Raw genomic sequence first — 24,193 nt, 5'->3', positions numbered from 1 at the left:
CAGGGCAGCAGCGCACACGAAGAGGGACCTCCTCCCCTGGCTGCTAATGATGCTGACAGAGTAGTGACCAGTGATCTCTGTTCCACTCAGCTAACCAAGTTTGCACAATTAATCTCAGCAGCATGACATTGATGGGCATTTAATTTTATGATGCCTGTTCCTCACAATCGAGACAAGCACTTCTACCGCCCAAAGAGTCAGCAACAAAAATACAACAGTTACACACACAAAAACCCAGAGAATCATGAGTCTGAATGCAATACGCCAATATAATTACGTTATTGTGCTTACTTTGGAAGACCATGGCTGCAGGCAGTTGGCATAGCAACGCACAAGGAAAGCCATTTCCTGGGTAGAAAGAATGCTTCCTTTTCTAAATAAAAAATTCCTCTTAGGATACAAACGGCATTGCTGCTTCCTGCAGAAAGCAAAGACACTGAAGTCTGTCTCTTAACCTGCACACAGGCACACACTCAATGCAGTTCGAGTGATGTAAGTGGATTTCTCTCTCTCTCTCCTCTCCCTCCCTCTCCCTTTATCCACCGAAATATTCCAGTCAAATGGAAGACACATTCCTAGAGGCTCGCCCCCTCTGATACTTAACTGTTTCACTCATTAAGGTAGAGATGGACAATGCAGATAAAACAGCAAGCTCCTGCCTGTGTCTGGTATCAGCCTCGGAAGATCAAGGCATCCCCAGAGGGGAGGGATCCGTTCGCTGCTGGCTCCTAAGGATATCACTGAAGTCAGGGTGGGAATGAGGAGCCACGTTTACCTCGCCAAATCCTGAACTGAACACGACTTTTCAAGAAGATAATGCTAAAGCAGAGAGATCACCTCCCTTCCCCCCCCCCCCCCCCATCCCTCCACCCAAAAGAGAGCTGCTGCAGAGCTGTAAACATTTTTATCACGTATTTACAAACAGTGCACTTGATGAGCTCGCTCCGATTTTCAGCAGCTTCGCCCTTTCACAGGCTGGAGACATCCACCCACAGGGTGTGGGAGGTACATGTCCAGGCACCTTTAACATACCATTTCAAGCCTTTCTGAATGGAGCTGCTGCTTCTCCTTGCACACTGAATACACAAATTCTACTAAAAACACACAGGTATGAGATCGACATCAACATGGCATTTAGAATTCTCCCCTCAGAATGTAATTGCATCTTAAACTCAGAAATGTCTCCGGTCACTCCCATTTACACTACACCCCTCCTCACACTGTGTTGGTAAAATCATGCTGCAGATTGCAGAGGAGCTGAAATGCAACAGGGATGTGCTCAAGCAATAAACTGTCAGCCCCATACAATGCACCTCTGAAGTGCCACAGGTTTGTACCACTTGACCCAGGATTGACCAAGCTAGGCACATGACCCACTTCCATTAGGCTTCAACTTTATACAGTTCTCTGTAACATATTTACAACACATTCTTTAAAATCAGAGACCATCTGGCTTTACAATAACTTCAAAGTATTTTTTTGCCCCAATAAGGACAATAGAAAAAAAAGATGGAATAGTTGTTACAGAGGCAAAATACACAGGAAAAAAATTGGATACTACAGAATGCTATGTCATACAATCTGCAGCTGCCTTCCCCCAAATTAACATGTACACTGATAATGAGCTTAGTTTGTTACACACTGATTTCATTCACTTCTGGCAATGATTGCTAGCAAATGAGGCTATAAAAATTAGTGAAAATGAATTCTAGTAATGGTGGAGAAGATCCTGAAATAATCCAGTCTATTTTTTGCAAAATTCTTCAATGGACACAGTTTCATATACAACATTTTTTAAATTGAATGTATTTACATTTATGTGACTTTAATGACACTTATGCCCTTGGTCTTTAATATATTCTAAAAGATAAGTTATTCTTTAAATTATTCAATTACAACAATTAGTTTAGAATTTTGAAAGTCTTTGTCATGTGCCAGTGCAACTAACAGATGATTTTAGAACATTAAATTATGCTTAAGCCTTGTAAAACAGTTTAATGCTGAGCACAATCAGTTTTCTGATGAAGTGCTGATTAGAAGTAGCAGAAGATATGAATTCTAGGAAGCTAAGGCAAGCCCTCTCTAGTACAAAATTTAAAAATACTACTTGTTGACAAAGCAACTGAGATCCTCTTCAGTCTGATTGGGTGGCCTTGTGGTTAACTTCATGAGCAGAATATGAGTATTTTATGCTCATGTTAAGAACAAAATGAAGCTCTGCCAAAACAGAAACATCTCCCCAGAGCAGGAAGGCAGCACATCACTTTCTGAACTCCATCACACACACAACTGTCAACATGCACCCTCTCTGCATCACTTGATATTTCCAGCTAAAATCCAGCATAGGCTTCTGTGCCATAATCCTTCCCAAGTAACATGGAAACATGGTTAAACCCATCAAAATAGTAGTGAAACACAAAACTTTCATATAACATTGCCATGAAAAACTTCCTTATTACTTATGCTGGTCACCACTATTTACCTCTACTCATCTGTTAGTAAATAAAGCCAGTAGTTTGTCCATGAAGACAAAAATTATTAACCAATCGAAGTTTAATTGACGTTTGCATGCATCAGACTGACAAAAACTTTGTGGTTTCCAAAACAGAAAAATAAGCCTCAAAATGTGAAAAGTGACATTTATGAAATTAGGTGAAGACAACATAACTCACAGGCAATTTGTGAGTCAAAACAGCTTTAAGAATAAATGGTTGATTCCATTCCCCTACTCCTTCCTCCTCAACTGTCACCATTTCCAGGTATAGTGTGATTGTACATACTGTCAATTTTCAGTTCAGAAAATACTCTCATATAATTTATTAAAAAAAAATTAAAGTAGAAGTCCAGCGAATTATTATAGTTTACAGTGAAAAATGATTGGAATTTAAATCAGTGTAAAACACAAGAACAATATACTGTGGAAAGTTTCTATCATAAACAAGTATAAATACATCACAGAAAACCAACCTGCAACTTTTTGTTCATGGGTTTTTCAAAACCCATGTAAGAACTTCTTGCTTAGACTTAAAAGTTTGGGGGGGAAGGCAAGACAGTTTTGCAAACGTTTTTAGGCTACTAAAGTGAAATGTTAATACACCTGACATGTCATAATTGCACAAGATGAGCTATCCCTGGCTGCTTTCAAAATACTGTATTTATTTTAAAAAAATCTAGCGTCCCTTTATGAGTCACAGAAAAGAACATTAAAAAGCCATTTCAAAAGCAACTACAAATGTATGGACATCCTAGGACTACCCCATAGGATTAGGGATTCACAAGCAAAACTGAATTCTAGGTAGAAATTGGTAAAGATCTCAGCAGCATGTATCATCTGACTGTAATGTCTCTCAACTATTTTACATTCTAGAACATCATCTCACATGGATATCATTCTCCTAAGCAGTGCCAACAATGCCTGGAGTATTAAACCTTTTTAGGTTAACGACAAATGCTGCAACAACAGATTACCTCAATTCCTCAATTTCAAGCGTTTACCTGAACTTACAACTATTTACAGAAGTACTTAAATTTTTATACAGATTAAATACACAGAGACCATTCTTTTCCTGAAGTGCCTCAAAATCCAAAAGTATCAGCACATTTTCCCCTTCCCTTTAAACACAATGTACAGTATCATTTCCTTCATGCTCAAATACCTAGTCAAAAACCAACAGAACACTCTAAGGTCACCGAATTTACTGCCACTGCATGACTCCAGTAGCTAGAAAAAACATTTACAGTGAAGGGACAATTACACAGATATTACACAGCTGTGTAGGTGGAATAACAGACAGCTAAATTGAAGAGTGCAAAAATGGAGTACATAACTTTAGGGAAAATAAGGCAGACCTATCTTCTTTTTTGCCCATCCTCCTCACTTGGAAAGAAGTTTAAAACTTAAATTTAAGCTAAGGGCTATTGGACACAAAACTGCTAAAGCTCCCAGGAGCATGCTTCGGAATTTTATAGTGCTGGTGTTCTCTGCCTCCCACTAACCTTACCAGAGAGATTACTACATAACAATCTGTTGCTCCCATCAGATTTAAAAACACCAACTGAAACCACTAAAACCCAGAACAATAATTCACTCAAAATGCTATGATACGCTTATATGTCCCATACAATACATAAATCTTATTCTAAAGTATTCAGACAAATTTACTGCCAACAATTGAAGTCTCTGGCCGTATGACCTGACTTCATGCAAGGGAGCTCCTATTTATCACCATAAAGCAGACATGGGATGGTCTAGGCATACCTACCCCATTAGTATTTTCTCAAGAACTTTGAGAAATAAATAAATAAAACTGTTAATAAAACTGTTGAATAAAATAAACTTTAAATAAAACTTTCGAATAAAAAGAAAATTACCAATATGTTCTCCAAGGTACTAAAATATCACTTTGGTCAAAACATGCAGATAAAGTAACAGTATTTAGCATGTTATTTTTTTTTTAATTCCTAAGTCTGTGGCATTGCCATCACTGTAACGATGTCCACTGCACAACTGGTGACACCAAAGCAAGACTTATAATGCACTGGCATGTGCTGTTTTGATAACATTTACTAATGTTACAGATCATTTGAACAAATGTCCTTCTGTTGAACTGCTGCTGCAGATGAATCTATAATCCAGATCTTTTAAATAATGAAAAGCCCAGAGCAGTCAGGCTGGTGCCTCAGCTGGGTGGATGTGCCAATCTTCCCTCTGACAGCAGACTCATTTGTCACCTTCTGTGCACAGCACAGCAAAGTTTTTATTTCCATACTGTCTATCTTAAAATGGGAGCAACTTATAGTATTCATCTAAACTACTTGCCATTGAATCCTCTTATGTTTGATAACTATATTAGAACAGATATGAAGAAAACCTACGGATGGTCACTTATCCAAAATGTGACAAGATGTCCTATTTCCATAATATCTCTCAAAATCATATATTACATACATATATATATTATATGCATGTTTGTCAAGTCACTTTATGTGATGTTTAACTGATTTACCTGTGATTTTTACACAAAACAAAGCGCTCATTCTTACACAAGCATAAAGTTGAATGCATGGCTTTAAAACTATACATTATCATTATTTAAAGTTAAAAATAAGGCATAAAATTTGCAATATTAATGACTTCAGTTGGCAGAATGATCACAGATTAGTTTCATTTCTTTAACTGTTTCAGTACTTCAGAAGTGGAAAAAATGCATTATGTCAGGATAGATGGAAGTTTTCCCAACATTTACAAAATTTTCTCACGTTGGTGTAATGACTAGATTTAACAATGGCATATTAATTACATCAGAGAAGGTGAGAATGTGCTTTCTGTTCCTAAACTGGGGAGAAAAGCATGAAAACGAAACAGCAGATACACTTTTAAGGTGAAGAATCATGATGCCAAGCATACAGGAGTAGCAAGTTTTCTTTACCAGATCTAAACAGCACTTGGACATCCATACCTGCTGGGGACAAGGTTCACTACTGAGATACAAATCAGCCCACTATCTTGGAGGAATAACAAACCAACAAAATATCCACAAAAACTCCCACATATCATCATGTCCATACCAATTTCACAGCAGGAATCCAGGGACATAAGTCCTTCACTTAATGGGAGGCAACTCTAAAATTTCACATTCTTTGCTGTAGAACAATGCAGGAAAACTTTAAAGAAGGTGGATGACTGCATAACTTGTCTATGTGTATCCTACTGCTACACTGTTAAAATGTAAAATTAAAACTCAGATAATTTTCTGAGGCCAATCAACTGTCCGCATTCTATATTGTTATGGTCATTAGTAGTTCCATTGAAACCTGTTACCTGAAATACACTGACATATTTGCATTGCGAGGATGATTGTGGTGGCACAGAACTGAATGTATCTGAGACCAACCAAGGCAGGGGAACAATTATTTAATGTCTCGATATGAAATATTAATGGATTAAAAACAAACAAACCCCACAATTTGCAGTCTCCTGTAAATGCTAGCTGGTATTCTGTTGTTTTTTGTTGTTCATTTATTCATTAGGTGACTTCAGCAGGAGTGAAGGGGCAGTAGTTTTGTTCTAAGCTAATACAATATGCTTTTCTGAGGGCAACAAGGCTGGTGAGGGGCTTGGAACAACTGTAGGAGCTGGGCTTGTTTAGCCTGGAGAAAAGGAGACTCAGGCTGACCTTATCACTCCCTCCAACTCCCAGAGAGGTGGTTGTAGTCAGGTGGGGGTTGGTCTCTTTCTCCAGGCAGAAACTGACAGAACAAGAGGACACAGTCCCAAGCTAGGCCAAAGAAAATATAGGTTGGATATTAGGAAAAAGGTTTTTACAGAAAGGGTGAAAAAGTACTGGAATGATCTGCCTGGGGAGGTGGTGGAGTTGCCATACCTGGATGTGTTTAAAAAAAAAAATGTATGTGGCACTCGGTGCCATGGTTTATTGACTTGTTAACGCATGGGCTGGACTTGATGATCTTGAAGGTCTCTTCCAACCTAGTGATTCTGTGACTCTATGTGTGTGTGTGATTCCAGCAGTTTCTTACTTAGATGTTTTAAGGGAGAATCTGAAATTTTGTTATAGGTGCAGATGTAGACAGGACCAGCAGAAAACCACCAGACTGCCTGTTCATCTTTTTTAACGTGGACTTGGACCTCTCCCACAGTAGCTCGCTACTTATCTCTGTTTGAAGAAGTTTAACTTTGAAAGAGCTGGTTCCTGTTAGAATTTTCACTCACTTCAGCTGTCTGTTGGAAGGAAATAACTGGTTTTTGTCTCCAGCCATAGTCTCATGCCAGGAGACTCTCTGAAGAGCCTACTCCAGGGGTTCCCAATTAAAATCAACACTGAAGAGCTTACCAGTGTAAGGTCATTTTCTTTTGGGAGAACTCTCTCCTTGTGCCCTTGCATATCCTCTCTTGTGTAATGCACCATACACTAACATATCTTGAGAGCTTTGTGCCCTGCCTCTAGCAACTGAACAGAAATAATTTATACAGATCTCTCATCAGTAACAAACCCATGCAATTTCATATGTCCTTTACTTTAAAAATAATTATCAAGCAAAATTAGCCAAATTGGTTTTATATAGGAAAGAAGTCAAACCACAACATCATATCCTTCAAATATATAAAACTTAATATAAAAGTCTAAAAAATGCCCTTTCCCTTTCCTTAATTAAAATAAATCAGGAAGCCAACTACCATCACTTAATGGATGTCCCATTTTGCAAATGTAACACTACATTTTTTCCCTTGCAATTACAAGATCAGCTACCTAGATACAGAAGTGTTAAATAAAAATAGGTAGAACTGCACCTGCCAGACTGAGTTTCCCTTGTAATTTGGTTCTACACTGCTTTGTATTCCAAGACTGGTGTCAGAATTCTTACTTTTAAAGTGGTCTTTTGTGCACCACAGATCATTCTGAAACTTTAAAACCAGTTAGCTGCAGGCCTTTTATTCACCAATTAGTGTTCAAGAGTAATACATAATTTAGAAGTAAAAGGAAGGAAAAGTAAAATATTTTGTATTGTAGGACATGCATACACACACGCATATAAAATAATGAAAAAGTGTGAGAACACAATATGTGTAGGTTTTCTGCCAGGCACATCAACAATACATATAACACCTGCCAGCTGTTCCAGATGCATGTTAAAACTTTACTGTCTGAAAATTCAAATATAATTTACACTAACCACTCAAACCTAAAGCCCAGCTCCCAATACCCATTACACATACAACAGAATACTAACACTTTAACTAGACCTTACATTTTAAAATAGGGTTTCTAAAAGGAAAAAAAAAATTAAAAATTTTTCCATCAGAAAAGTGCAAATACAAGGAATTTAAAAAGTGCATAAAAAGTATGTTTACACCGTAGGGTGGTAAAGGATAGGAAAAGAATTCACACGCAAGCCTTGTGGTAAATTCAAGGTAACTACCTTGCTTTACTTAGGACTTGTTAGCTCTCCTGAAATGAACTGCTACTGAATGAAGGATGCAAGCATGGATAATGGCATTTACACTCAGCAGGATCTAGCCTGGGCACTGTAATACACACATCTACCCAATAAGGTTTATCCATCACACATTAGACATGCTCCAGCACCTCAATGTCCTTTTTGTAGTGAAAGACCCAAAACTGAACAGAGGATTTCAGGAGCAGCCTCACCAGTTCTGAGTACAAGGTGACAATCATTGCTGATCCAGGTAAAAATGCCATTTGCCTTCTTGGATCTGGGATCATTACATTTTCCCCATGTTCAATTCTATAGTTGCTCTAGGATATTTTAGCACTAAATTTGTTAATTTGTTTAGAGCTTTGAAATTCACTCAGCAAAATGATAATTTGAAACTAGTCAGGTCAAATACAAGGCTTTATTAAAAGTACTCAGAAACACCTAATAATACTAATAATTTTATCTTTAAGTCACTATGGCAAGCTCAGGTCACATAACAATGGCTCGGATGCTTGAGGGAAAAAATGAACTGACAGCTTCTTTCCATCCTTTAGTGGGCAAATAACTGCACTACTATTATCACTCATGATACTGGTCTGTACAGAAATGCCAGCATTGAAAGGAGCTGTATTGGCATTCTACAAATATAATATGACAGATCCCATTTCCCTATATGTACTTTATAGATAAACAGTGTTTCTAACTGAACAACCCCATTCTAATGAGGATATCCCTTTACACATGTATATATTTGCTTTTTTAATTTTCCTCAGCTCTAATCACAGAATCTGCTGAGTTGGAAGGGACTCACAAGGACCATCGAGTCCAATTGGTAGAAATACAATATTTGTATTTCTTACAATTGTGCAATGATCAATTTAGAAAAGAGTTATGAAAAATCCATTTTTCTGCTGCATGGACAACTTTATGCTTTGATGACATACCTCACATTTAGTTTTACACCCTACATCTCAGAAAAACAATCTTTTGTACAGTATAAAAGAGCACATCACAAGTCAGTATCAGCAATAAAATCGTGCTACTCTAGAAAATCTAGCCTGTTATTAACCAAAGTTTTACGTATGTGTGGTCATTGTCAACTCTACAAGCTGTAGACAGGACCCAGTGCATTAATATATGAAAAAAAAACCCCCTCAGAAATATTCCTGACACTTCAGTTGCAGAAAATACTGCATGGCTTCAATGTTTCTCTCAGTTTCCACTTCTAATCACAATTACAAATCCAGTTATGACATCAATCTGAGCCCTTCCAAAGGGAATGGATGAATAGTAAATCCCAATGGATATGAGAGTTCTGCAGTAAGGATGATGTAATTTATAAAAATAGACAACCTCTGACAGAAGCTGCAAGTTGAGTAAATAACACTGCATGTCATTAATTTTGCATTAGCTTGCCAGTAGTAATTACTAAAAGGATGATGAACTAACAATTTTGCTTTGCTTTGGGTGCTACACAAAATAAAATGATAGCATTGCTCATATATTAATAATAATACAAAACTTAATACATAACTTGAAACAGTAACAATCCCTTACAACAGGGGTGAAGAAAGGAAGCTGTAAGGCTAAAAAGGTGGTATATTGCCAGAACACAGGAATGGGAGTTACTTATTGCCATTATAACGTTACCAGTGGATGCTCCCATGAAAAAACATCCAACTTCCATAAAGAACATGGTTATGATGAGCTGGCCAAATCATCTCAAGCATTTCACATTTCAGGTAAAATTATCCCACCATTTTTGTAGTGTCTCGCTTCAAAATGCACCTAACATGTATAACACAGTCACATTCTTCAGGAATTAATGTTACTGCATGTGTTCAAATATACAGACTATGTCTATCTATTTAGTATTTTGCATTTACTTCCCATTATGATGTGCACACCAAGCTCAATTGCAATAATGAGCAGATCATCACCATCATGGAATAATAAAAGCAGTTGCTCTTGAAATTACACACTGGATTTTATAGATGAAGAAAAGCAACTAAACAAATATCCTTCCTGGTAAAAGGATACTTGCACTTGGCAGTATTCAGAACTAGCCCTTTTATTAATGGAACAATCAATACAGTGTATTTTACTTTCAACATGAACACTAGAAATGTTAAATGAATTATTTTATACTGTTTTGTTATTAATAGAGACATTATCTATGCTAACACGTTTCAAACTGCATATCACGCTACTTCTCATCAGCAATACTCTGCAAATTTAGGTGTGCACCCAATTATGCTTTTCTGCTGACATTACTTAAATTAATTTGTGTCATAACCAGGAACAGAGTGAGTTCAGTTCAACTTTTATTTAAAAATAAAGGCAATCTTCTTGCCTTCATTTTGTCTAAGCCACAGAGGAGAACCTCCTCAGTTTCCTTCCTCTTCACATTTTTCCTCTGTCTGGAGAAATTCAGTTACCAGCAAGTTCCAAAATCTAATCCATTTAAATAGGTCCAGGTACCATAACTCATACGAGCCTCTAAAGCCAAAACCTTTGAACATCCTGCACTCCAAACATTTCTGACAACCAAGTCTATTTGTCCCCACTTGTTTCTGTGGGCACTGTCTTCCTTTGTAAATATACTTGCAACACTTCTAAGGTTCTAACCTCTCCACATCCTTTGCACCTTTTCACAAAGTCAAGCTTTCATTGTGTCTATCACACTTTCTTGCCCACTGTCCCATCAAATAATTTTCTTAGACATGGTTCTTTCTCCCTAAAAGCAAGCTCTTCTTATTGTTAATTTGAATACTCATGACCAAATCTGCTGTTTGAATTTTGTTTTAGTAAGTGATCTTGTATTAGAATGGAAGTTCTATATATTTCTAAAAATCATCAGAAGCATTAAAAGCTGCAGCTATTTACAGGCTTGAAAGATTGACAGTGTTCCTTTAAACAGATTTCTTGTAGACTGGGTATCTAGCAACCACTTCTACTGACTCAAACTAATTTAAAACAAGTGAAATTCCACAAGACAACTAAGAATGTTGTGACACTGGAATCAACTGACTACGTAAAATACAATGCACTAACATGAATACAGTTGATCAAGCTACTGCAAAGTCCACACTGTTGAAAAGCAAGCACATGTGAGGTACTTCATGATCATATGTGTGGTCCATGGAAAGACATGCAGCAACATGTATTTTACAACATAAGCAAACATGCAGAGAAGCAATGGTATTCTGCTGGTTTTTAAGATTAAACCTCATCCCAACTTATACTGAACTTCTCCAACAAAGTGCAAAAAATTGAATCAACTTCTTGAATTGTCATCTATGTTAACAATCAGAAAACACTGCTTGTCATCTTATAAACTTCCATATTGCTTCAGTAGCCACACACTGAATAAAGGAAAACAACCAGGGTTTTGCATCTAATTCAGGCAGGGAAAAAAAAATTGTTTTGTTTTTTTTTTACTCTTTCCTTAATGTAGCAATATGAAATACAACAGTTTTATAATATTATTTTGCAGACAAAAGAAAGGTAAAGGCAAATTAGTTTCATAAAACAATCTGAACATAAATTTTCAATCCAGGTATTTTAGATTCTTGACAGACAATGGGAATCCAAACCTTTTCAGAAAAAAAAAAGGCTACTTTGCCAATGCTTTACACTATTAGTTTTAAAAGAAGATAGGAGCAGGAAGAAAGTTTTCTACAATTTGCTACTAAATGAATAGGCTCTTATCCTTTTCTAAAAATAGCACACACACACACACAAAAAGCTTGAAAAAACTCTCGTGTTTATTTTTTCAGGGAGTCATGGCTGCAGATCAGATTTGACTCAGCAACATTAGACACTGTATAATTTCCAGCCCTCCTCTCATTCACATTTTCAGCCAACTCCTTCAAATAAAATCCAGAAGGAATACTTGTCTGCCCTAAACACATCTGACAGTGCTCCACAGCAGTGTGTGAGGATGAAATTGTTACATGCCTGTAACTGGGGTGGAAGCCGGGGTTATCGATGGCTCTGTGCCCATTACTCTTTTCTTTCCAGCACCGGATAAAGGGATTGTCACCCCCCGTGAATCTCAAGCTGAATGGGATAAAGAAGGCTACTAAAGGCAGAGAGCCCTTTTGCAGTGATTTCAGCAGCTGCCTGACAATGCACTAGCAGCAAATTTCCTAAGCCTGTTAACTAATTCAAATCTAGAGAGATTCACAAAGAGTAAAACACCTCACACCACCTTTCTGTCCAAGGCTATCCGCAGGTGCTTCAGCATTATTCTTACAAGCCTACCTGAATCTCTTTAAATACAGCCCAGTAAGATTTGATACTTCGCCTTTAGCAAAGTAAAGACTACAGTACAGACTAGCAAAAGCCCACATCTCAGTTTACATACCAAGTCTAGAGAGACACACACTATCACAAACCAGGGAGTTACAAATCACTGCTTGTAATCTCTATGCCACTAAAGAACAGCACCTTATTTTGGACAAAGTGATTTTTCCTTTATGAGCTTGTGTCAATTTATGCCAAATATTCCATACATTATATACAGAATAGCCAGCTCAGCAACACTCAGACTGAGCATGACTAATTCTTCACACATGCATTGAAGCAGCCACAGAGTTTACTGGCAGTAAGATACTACAAGAAAGTCTATCCTTTATTAAAATCATTCCACAGGTGACTATTCACTTTAAAGTATATTAAAAAAACCCAAAACAACAAACAACAGTCTAAAGCAGAAGTAAAGCCATGTAGGTTCTCAGGAGAATGGGTTCACACTTGTTTCAGTCAAATCATTCTAAACAAAGGCTTTGCACTGAAAATATGATGTAGCCTTAAGTATACGTACACACAGAATGAAAATCTACATTCAGGAGTTAAAATCCTATTTCTGCTATTAAGTAAGGAGGCATTAACACTAACCTAGTTAAAGATGTTTCTGACACATGAGAACCACAAGCAAACATTTTCTAGATTCATTTGAGAGCAGCTCAAACTTATAGGCTTTAATTTTTTCTTTCGCGAAAAAGAACTGATCAATTTTACCGAACTATACAGGTGGTAAAAAAAGGATGTAATTTTATCTGTGTCGTATTCACATTCATTGTATTTCCATTTGCAATGAAGTTTCTATTTTCCTTACCCTAGAAACCACCAACACTTGTTCTAAAAGTAATATGCCTGAGTACCAATACTCAACATTAGATTTCACGTCAAATGATCTTTCAAACATTAGGGTAAGTTATAAAATACTACAGAGTCTTTCAAATTCCTACCATAATTTGAGAAGTACATTATCACCCTTAAACATAGTGTTTTAGTAACCATAGGTTACTCAGAATCATGCCACTGAAAAACTGGGGAGCACTGATCTGAAGGTAAGGAATTGGGTTCCTAAAAGAAGTGTACTATACATTTTGGAGGAAGAGAACAATTCAGCCCAGAAATCACTTGTTTATGATACTGGAAATATATTGAAATTTCAACTCTCTAAGTGTTTTAGATAAATGAATTTAACAATGTGACACAGAAGGAACTTTTAAAATAAACACATTTCCTGATAAAAAAATAGCAGGAAAATTGACAAAAGCAATGTTTGAAGAAAGGGAGAATTTTTAACCTAAAAAAAATTAAGTCGTTTCAATTTGTTTTCAGCTCTATCACAAGAGATTTCTTAAGCATAAAAGTGGGGACATTTGACAATTTAATAATACACATTCTTATCAAACATTGTATCTGATGGATGCTCAGAATTTATTTTGGCATTAACAGGTGCAAATGCCCCTTAAGTTTAAAAGATGCCACTCAGATCTTCAGATCACTTTGAGAGCATTTGAGGATATCTGATATCAGGAAAAACGTACATATTTTGTTTGGTTTGGCACCATTCCAAGATACTTGACTTATTTGGGCACCTTCTTCTCCCTAGTTTGGCAAACCTGTGTTTCAGATAATGGCCATTCAGACATACTTTGCCTAGAAAATCCAGCCTCTTTATACTGAGTCAGTAGAAACCATCAGAATGGAAGACAAGCAAGAAACACCATGGCAAAGCCTCTTTAGTTTCTTTACTGCTCATCCTGTCACACTCCACTTCCCCGTTTTACTGACATACAGGTACTAAACAGTGACAGGGGGCCAAGTTTTTAAATCAAAATCAAAGATTAAGTCCTCTGAGCCATGAAGGAGATACTTGAGTAAAGCACCTGCCAAACACTAAATATTTGATATACACCCTTTGGTTATAGTTCTAATTTCCTAAACATCACAGGATGCCAAAGCAAGGAAGGTGAAACAAGCTGGGCAAGAGACATGGTACTGTCAGTAAATGTCACAATTACACAGGTATTTTTACATCACAATGAGATTGCTGAACTATCAAAGCAAAGGCTACAAGGCAATTTTAGTCGTAATGTCACGTCAGTATCATGGCATCACACCGCAAACCCACGAGGAAATTGTTAGTGGACCGTACACAGTAAGTTACAATACCTGAGGTTTAGTGCATTCCTGTGAGCCAAAATGAAATGAATGCCATATAGGAGGAAAGGAAAAGATGAACATTATCAGACATGCCATAGTACATTCCACCACTATGAAGATAATGTTAAAATCACGTTAATGAGGGTCCACCATCCCATATAGTTGGCTCTACTGCAGAAAGCCATGCTGCACCTGAGAGCACTGCATTTCATTTTTAATTCTTGAAAAGCACACCATGCATCTGCATTTCATGTCTGCTTTTATGCTATAGAAAACTTTCTTCAGAAAATACTGTTTGAACCTTCTGAAGAAAAGCATTCAGAGCCTACTGCAAATAAAGCATAATTATTTATCAACAACCAATACAATAATTCTACATGCTAACTCTATGGATTTAGGGTAAAACAGACTGTAGGAAAATTACACATTGTGAAGATTTTGAGGATACTATGAAAGTAGCTTTATTACTTTGAGTCTTCTATACGTAACACCTAAACTAGTACACATGCACATGGAAGAGTAAACTTGAAAAAAATTATATCATATTAATCCTTTTTCAATTTAGTTTAATGCTTTCATCTTTTTTTATCAAAAATTTAAAAATTTAGAAACAAAAATGACACCCTGACAGATACTGACCAAAGAATGGATGTGCAACAAGTCCACAAGATATGTGCTATAATATCTTAAATTCCTATGCATTTCCAAAAAAATCCTGCTTTTTTCAGTCAATTTTTCAAGAAATTAAGACCAATAAAATGAGGTCAAAGGACGTAAAATAGGAAGGGCTAAAAGACAATGCAGCCTGTAACACGTATGGTTAAAGCAATAGAAGTGACATTGCTAGTGGAAGTGAATGAGGGAATAATGTCTACAAGATCACCAAATACTGTAAAAATAGGAGGAAATGGACTAGCATGAAAAGTCACTAAAATGTAGTTAATACATTGTAAAATTCATTTGAGCTTATTTGACTCTATTTGCCTTGATAAAAATAATAAAGCCAGGCATAAGTATTATATTACACTTGGAAAAGCAACATTTTACTGCAATTATTGTAAATTTTACAGTTTATTTGGCAATCTCTTCCAACCTTAACATGAAATCTCTCTTGCAATGGATTTCCCAGCACATACACAAAACCATTATGAACTTGCACAACAGAATAGCACAGGATGGACTTTTGCTTTTTAATACCAGTTAAGCTTACAAAAACTCATCAGGCACACCTGAAGTGAAATTTATACAACAGGCAAGGACCTACAAATGCAAATGGCACTGTGTAATCTAAATATTGCCCTTCTAGAGTTAGGTACAAATCACACTACCACTGTTTGCTAAGCACAACACACACATCTAAATAATATGAACAAAAGTAATTATTTCTGTAATTCCTACAAAGTACAATACCACTTTCCCCCCCCCCCCCCCCCCCCGCCAAATACAGGCCAGTAAAATGCTTTCTTTTCAAACCAAGTCAACTGGCTCAATTCACCTTAAATCTAGAGGCAATTAAAACTGCACTGAAAATTAAACCATTAAAAGCTGTTGTATAAACAAAACCAAATTGTTGGCATAAAATGTAATTATTCGAGTCATGAGGAAAAGCCTGTATAATTAACAGATGCAATCAAACATCTACACACTTATAGACACACATTGAATATACAGTGAACTGGCAAACAAGTCAAGGAATAAATGGTAAGGAAAGAAAAACTGAAAAAGCTAACAACTGCATTGCACCAAAGATGGACTTTTAAAATCACTAAAGCTCTCATCCTGCAAATTTATGTGTATATGGCTTACATTGTACAAAATTCAACCCATGGAACTCAATGAGATTAAATATGCACAAAGTCATTTATGCCTAGGCCTTTGTGGTTCTACCAGATTTAGGGCTTAAACAAATAAATGAGAGCCAAAGACAAACAGCTTTTCCCATATTTTGCTCACAGTTGTAATCAACACAAAACAAACATATTAATCTAATAGAGCTCTTCTCAGTTTAAAAGCCATATAAATTATTTCATGGAAAAAGTTTTAATTATTAGTTTATTTTCATCTCAAGAGAAAGTCTGGAAACATATGTAGATTCCCTCCCTTACCCCCAAAAGCAATCAAGTAAAATGACCAAATTATTTCCTCCATGATGGGCCAACTACATAGCTCACTAAAATCCAAGTATAAAGGGCAAAATACCATCAGAAGTTCATTTCAATTTTACATTTCAGTTCTCGATTCCAAAAAGAAATGACAGATTTAATCCAATTTGGTGTACTGCCATGCAGCACAGTCCTTTCCAGGCAACACCTGGTATCACATATGTGAATGAGTGCTTCACTAACTGACCTTTTAACACAGTACACTGAACTAATTCTACTCTAACTTAATAGAAAAGGAAATGAGAGCAGAATTTCCTGAACAATTTCCCATAATGATCGGAACATTAAAAAATAATACACGACATTCACACTCATAAGAAACGTACTTTCAACTCTGAACTGAGATGCAAGCTGCACACATGTTCACGCACTGATGGAGCCACATTCACAGTTATTTTGAAGGGAAACCTCCCCACAGAAGCACACTTGAAAGGCACCAGCAAGTTTAGTCATTTTGACCGTGTTGTTTTCAGTAGTTTTCCTATCTATGACTTATTGTGAACCATAAACACAGACAGCTTACCGTATGGTAGCCTCTAGGTAGAGGTGGCTTCCCCACAGGATAAGGGTCAACAGTATCAATAATTGTTTGTCGCTCCCCTTTCTGGTTGATTTTCCTAAACCTCCTTCGAGATTGCCTGTGAGATGCTTGACGCTGGAAATATTCCTCATTTTCTTCCATGTAATCAACCTACAACAGATGCAAGAGAGTGTGTCTTTCCCCACAAGAGAGAAAAATGTTTCCTCTTGTTGGAAACAGAAGAAATCCTATTTTTCAAAAAGCAGCAGCCAGCTTTGAGTTTGCTGCATTTTCAGCACTAAGTGTGAAATCGCTGCTAAAAAAGAAATAGAACAACATTAGTATGGAAAGGATCATAGAATATGATCACTTTTTTAAAAATGACAGAAGAAAAATTCTTCCTTCCTCACCCCTTTCAAACACTTGCACAAATACAAACATTTCACCAATCAATACATTCCAGAAAGAAAACTGGTACAAGAGAACACTTGCCTGTTTCCCTATTGACATCTATTCAGCATCTTCCCTAACTGATCCATGGCAAAAGCTTCACTCTTCAGGCAGGACTGGTTTTATTATTTCAAATATTTTGAAGGCATAAAAGATTTTCTAATAGACTGGATTTGGGCATTTAAAAAAACCCCACTTCAAAACAACAACAGGGAGAAAAAAAATACCTATTAGGTATATCCTTTTATAAAATTAATCTTCTCAGTTTCACTGTCTACAGAGTTTGAAGACTACTACACAACAGTTTGCTGCTATGAAAATATTTGAACTAATAATTCTGCTCTTCCCAGAAGAGAATGATCTTTTTTCAGTAATTTGGGTGAAAATCAACATCTCTTCTGTGTTTACTTCTACTAATAGAAACTAATACTTCTGTGTTTATTTCTCTAATAGAAACCTTACTCGAGCTATTTGAGACTAACAAGGAAATGAAGAAAAAATCACAGCTTCCATCATGGACTATATAGGGGGATTCAGTTAATTCCTGTTACTCAATTCCATCCCTCAGGATGAGAGATGAGGCACCTTGCAAGGTTCCTGCACATTTTTCAACAAGGAAATGTTAGACAAAATGCTCCTATGAATTTGCAGCTTATCCCTGTCAGAAGTGTCACACATCAGTCAGCCCAAGTGACACAGTAGAGCCTTCAGTGCACTAACTCAAATGGATGAGCACAGCTCCTGGCTCAGCAGAAGAGCAGGCAGTGTCTACCCCCTCTGCAGGGAGGATCTGTTTCCCATCTGACACCTTGACACTCACACCCTGCTACACCTCTTGTGTGCCCAAACAACTCTGGGGATAGGATTCTTTCTATTCAAAGTACAATTATTCCTCTGAGAGCCTGAGTGAAGCATCCAATTTCATCTTTCCAGAGCTGTAGTGGTTACATTTTTTGGCAAACACTTGCCTCTGACCTAACATTATCCATCAGTCCAAAAAATTTCTTGTTGTTTAGTCATCTCCTTTCCCAATACCTATCTTTATACCACTCTTCCTTATAACTTAAAAGGGAGTGCATGTGAAACAGGCAGACATTCACACAGCTACAACCAGTGAAATTGTATACTTCTAGAAAACAGAACTGGGACAACAAACTCTTTCCCAAATGGTCAGATGCGAGCTACACAAACTGGAAATAAACAATCCTAAAGTAATACCACATTTTCCTGAGCTTCCACAAGTTTTACAGAAACTGCTACTTTTTGGGAAAAAAAAATGTTAGTTAGTGTCACAGTCTATATTTAAGCTACCTATATGGCTTAGATAATTGTCATGCCTGTATTATGAACTGGTCTGTATCTCTGTGACAGAAAGAAAAAAAATTAGCCCACCAATTCTGCATTTGTTCAGATGGCATGCCCTAAGGTGTCAAATGAAACTTTTAAGCCTGTGAACCCTCAGAGACAGTGTTCTGCCACTGGACTATAGCAGATGCTGCTAACAAAATACCCTCACCTTCACCCAGAAAGGTTGACAGAATTTAAAAACATTCAAATTTATTCTTAAAAACCTGAGACAGTTGAGATTAAATTTAATTCAAACATTAATTACTTGAACTAACCTGAAATTAATACTTTAAAGCATCTAGGTTTACCAATAATAATAATGAAACTGTTTCAAAAAAACCAAAAAAACAACAAACTATTCTGCCAGCACAAGAAAACTTTAGTTTTACATGAAATCTGAAAAAGTAAATGTAAGAACAATATAAATTGTAGGGATGACATCTCATATTTATTAAAAGATCATGTAGAAACCAGAAAATCGTAAGTCTTGTTGGAAGCTGAAGTGTTACCAAAGCTGGTCTGTAAAATTTGAAAGCAACTGACTGAAAATATTCTTACCACAATCATTTCAGATGGCTCTAAAACAATGCATTCACATCCACGTCTGAAGCTGCCGGCAGAACGCTTGCCAAAACTGAAAAACAAAAATATTTCAGTTAGAAAAGAAATCAGAGCTATAACAGAATTCAAAAGCATATTTACATCTTAGCCAGATATTGTAAAGCAGAGAAAAAGCATACATACCTGTGCACAATAGAAATTTCATGCACATTGTCCTTTGACAATTAACTGAGACCCAAGGACACTGAGAGCTGTCTGTTTTGTATTTACATAGTTCCCTAAGAGTATTTGTTAAATAAGTCTATTAACACCAAAACAAGTGTCAATCAAGAGCTGTCTACTGAGGAGGCACAGTTGATTCTGAGCTGCACCAGTGAGTTTGATCTAGTGTCTTCTGGCATTACAGTATTAAGTTACCTAAGCTATCTGCATTTCTTTAACAAAAGCTAACTGGCATACCAAAGAAAGAATTAAAAGGCTGACCAACTTCAGTTAGCTCTTTTCTACTTTAAATGAATTAATAAAATAAGGAAGATGAGTGTATTCCCAAATTAAATAGATGAGGACAAAAGGTTGTTCTGCCCTTTCCTGAGACATTCTCATCATAGTGGAATAATTAAGCATACTATTTTGTTCCCTGTAAGAAAGAACTGAAAGGTTTTTTGGTTTGGTTTTTGGAGTGTTCTGCCCATATTAGATGTATCTGTGCACCTGCAGGGTTCACTGCAAAGAATCCTCAAAGTGCAGATGTAAAGGTGGAGAGCAGAGTACATGATTCAGAGAAATCCAGGACCTCAACACTTAGATTCTTAATCATACACCATCAGAGTGGAAGAAAGGCAACCAGCTAAAGTTTGTGTTGGGGGTGTGTGATTCTTCCTCTGGGTACAAATGCCAGGTCAATGCCAGACCTTTCCCATTGCAGACTGGAGGGCAGGACAGACACCAAAATGGCTGCAACTTCAGGACCTCTCTAAGTTTGCTGTAACCAATCCACCCTAAAATAGCTGAAAGCCAATATAACTATTTGGCTTTCCCTTTCTTCCACTTGGAACTGTGCAATAGACTTGGGAACCCTTCCTGTCTGAAGCCCCCAGGGCAATACCTTGAAAAATAAACCAAACTCAACAAAGCTGCAACATCTGAATTTTAACCAATGCTGGCATGTGGCAACACACTGAAGCTACAGTGCTGGTGAAAGATAACTGTTTTAAGCTTTATTTCCTAACTCACAAACTGCAGTTCACACATCATTCAGAGCAGTCTATCTAGCCAGTTCATATCTATGCTCCTGTCCTGCCTGGCAATCAGTAGAAATGAACAATTTAACTGCTACCCCAAAGGCTAATCTCTTGACAACAGGACATTTACAGGCTCAAAAAGAAGGCAGTCAGATATTGAAAAGAAATGCCAGCTGTGCTTATTCATCAAAATAATAATCGCATTTAATGGTACATGGGACTTTTACAATAGAAAAAATTTTCCAGAATACTAGGCCTCTTGAAAAGAAATATTCAATAAAGAGGTCTCTGAACAAAATGCTTATTTTCCTGGAGGCAAACACATGCTTCATCCTACAGTCCAGCAACAAAACACAGGGTTCTTTACTCTACGATACCATCTTGAATTTTATACAATTTCAGCTACTCTTAAAGACACCACAAAATGAAGCCAGTATACTGATTCATTCAACTGTTGCACAAGTGTCAAAACTTATTTTCTCAGCCAATAGTCTGATTCATACCACAGTTTTTCCTTACAAAGAGAAAGGAGAAGTAAAGAAAGGAGAAAGTAAATCAACTCAATGATTGAGAAACGAAAATGCAAAAAATGGTGATTAATAAGTCAACTTATTTGATACTCTAGTTGGAAGCACACAGAAATATTCTCTTCCCCCTTAGAAAACACATATTGCTGTATTTTTGCCAACCCATTTTTGTAGCCTTGGACCAGGACACCTCAGAGAAAGCACTCATTTCAACAAAAAATGCATGTACACTTTTCAACTCCACCTTTCTTCCTCCTCTATTGCTGTCTGTAAGTATCAACTTCAAGCTTCTGTCGGTTGCTAATTGCTGCTGACATGCCAAAGTTTCAAGCTTTGGCAAACAGAGTGAAAATAAAAAGCTGTGTTTTGGATGTGCTTTTCTATTATTGAATAACTTGTTTAGATTTAGCCTTTTAGCACCAGAAGTAGTTAACATATTAAGATAGAAGGCATGAATTCAGTTACTATAAAGAAAATTCTCAATTTCTGCCCCCAAACAACACGCTGGCTTTCACAGCAAATAACTACGCCATTCCTGGACTATTCAGACTCCTATGACAGCACAAAATTAATCAGAGCAGACAGTGCATCACATGTATATATTATCTTTGACCAAAGATCACAAGGCACTTCAGGCTGTAAAGAAACTCTCTAAACTTTGTGAAGTGCTGTAAGAAAGAAGACAAGTAAATCAAGGCACAAGAAAGTCAAATGACCTTTCAAGCGCTGCACTTCTCAGACGGCCACACCAACTAGACCTCCTGACTTCCAATCTCTGGTGAAAATTCATCACCAGTGAGGAATTCACATAGTCAGTGAAAATTAGGGAACTCTCTTGTTAATGTTCACTACATCTGGGCACATCAGAATTGTCCATCTTTGACTGTGGTAGAACTTCCATCACAACAGTGCATACCATCTCTCGCAGAACCACACTCGAACACTTGAAACACGTTTTTTGTTTGACCTGCAGCTCTGAGAAACAACTGGCATCTTAGGGTACTGCTAATCCTGCTGTTTCAAATCATAAGACTGACATCAAAGCCAGTAAGTTGTATCTGAATTAATTTACCAGAGTTTCCCACAGGAGCAAAAATAAAAGACCAACAAAAAAGTACTTCAGTGAGAGCCTTCTCCAAAACACCCAGCTGCAGCAACTTGCCACTCAGTAGAGGAGGCCATCAAACAAACTCAATTTAATTGAAAACATGTTATTTGAAACATTAGCACACAATAAGAAGCAGCAAATACCCAGCACATGATACAGTCTGTTTACTGAGCTCATAAAAAAAGTCCAAAATGTAAAACCTTGTATAAAATTCTTTATTATAAGAATGTGAGGAACTGGAACAGTTGCCCAGAGAAGATGTGGATCCCCTACGCCATGAATTGTTCAAGACCAGGTTGGATGGGGCTCTTGAGCAACCTGGTCCACTGAAAGGTATCCCTACCCATGGCAGAGGATTTAGAATTATCTGATCTTTCAGGTCCTTTCCAACCCAAGCCACTCTCTGAAATACCAGCAGAACAACTTCATATAAGGAACCATGAGCAGGCATGTAAACTGGCTTGTGGGATGTTAGGTATCACACAGAAACAGTGATATACCTAACATACCTAACAAGCAAATAAAGCTTCAGTGGAAGGGCTGATTGATTAGCTTCTTAATATCAGCTCTACTTCAGTGACTTTGACTAAACAATATTCTTTACAGAATTCTGATGCTAGACTTTCCATAGAAAGTGAGTTTGACTTCCCAGATTTCTCACAAAAAAGTCAACCTGAGTACTAGCTAGCTAAAGTACAATGCAGAGAGCCTTTATTAGCAAGTTTCAATAGGTCAGGGATTTGACAAATTTACTTCTTCCCTTACCATAGTGTGAGATAAGCCTATGCATACAGAGAGCATAAGCTTAAACCCCATTTTTGTTTTTAAAATGCAGTATTTTACATTATATACACTTCACATATGGTTGTATCATACCATTCCATTTAAATCAAAATTGTCTTATTAAGCCTAATTAATTTCAACTCTTAAACATAGTTTGTTTGCAACTATTAAGGCAATGGTACATCTGAAAGAATCACAGGTTTGCAACTATTTTCTCTAAAACAGTGACATGCATAAGAGAATTTCACCAAAGGAAGATAAGGCAGTTTAAAGGTATCTTTGCAATTGTAGCTGTCAATATGGGATGCAGAAGCTATAACAGTAATTTAGAAAGCCAGAAGGGCTGCCTGGTCAGGATATTGCTGTCTCACCTAAATTCCTCAAAGAACCTTGTTTTGCAGCAACTTTTCCAACACTTTTCTTCCCTAATACCACACAAGCTCTGACTTGACAATCCTCAAGTATTATGCTTTACAAATGCTCTCCTCAGTACCTGTCCTAGAGATAATTTCACTTCTGGAGTCCTTTTCTATCACAGTACTTGTATTCACATAGGGATACTGAATGCATGGTGTGAATATAAAACTACTTCAATTTAAAAAAAAATAACAAAACCAACTAACCCCCCCCCCCCCAAAAAAAAAAAAGAGAACAAAATAAAACAAAACAAACAAAAAGCCCCAACCCAGACAACTACCTAAAGATATATAAAAATATTATTTACAGGAATCTACTTTATAGTGTACAGCCAGGTATTTTCCTCAAGCAGTTTCTCCCTAACTATACTATCCCTTTAAACAATTGACAAAACTCTAATTTCCCACTTGACTATTCAAAAGCATTATTTCCAAATGTATTTCATTAGTATTAAAAAACCCTGTTTTTTCTCACTGTGTATTAAAAGCAGGTATTTTAACCCATGTAAGTAGTTTACAATTTCATTTGCATTTTAATGCATTCTTAAATTGAATTTACACTGATCAGAGATGACAGTTCCCCTATCCATAAGTGTATCTTACTACACACGTTTCTCAGCTTACAACTTGTTCTACTGAAAACATACATAGCTAGCTAAA

The 24,193-nt window shown here is 36.9% G+C and overlaps 1 protein-coding gene across 9 annotated transcripts in view; it reads right to left on the bottom strand.

Annotated features, from left to right (window-relative positions):
• Nucleotides 1-24,193, bottom strand: part of RAPGEF2 (Rap guanine nucleotide exchange factor 2) — a 184,654-nt gene that overhangs the window by 70,176 nt on the left and 90,285 nt on the right. For 6 of the 9 annotated variants that reach the window (XM_071431977.1, XM_071431967.1, XM_071431969.1 and 3 more), the window contains exons 5-7: nt 19,456-19,531; nt 17,104-17,271; nt 14,428-14,445 (exon numbers count right to left, since the gene is read on the bottom strand). In XM_071431977.1, the coding sequence (XP_071288078.1) occupies nt 14,428-14,445; nt 17,104-17,271; nt 19,456-19,531 (262 nt within the window). Of the gene's footprint in view, nt 1-291; nt 361-14,427; nt 14,446-17,103; nt 17,272-19,455; nt 19,532-24,193 lie in introns of those variants that run through there. The other 3 variants (XM_071431968.1, XM_071431973.1, XM_071431975.1) reach the window with 2 other exon arrangements.

Source organism: Agelaius tricolor, unplaced genomic scaffold (genome assembly GCF_023055355.1).
Source record: "Agelaius tricolor isolate 1412-34295 unplaced genomic scaffold, bAgeTri1.0.p SCAF_8, whole genome shotgun sequence".
Classification (NCBI taxonomy): domain Eukaryota; kingdom Metazoa; phylum Chordata; class Aves; order Passeriformes; family Icteridae; genus Agelaius; species Agelaius tricolor.
The sequence above is the reverse complement of the archived record's forward strand: the minus strand, read 5'-3'. Positions and strand labels throughout refer to the sequence as shown.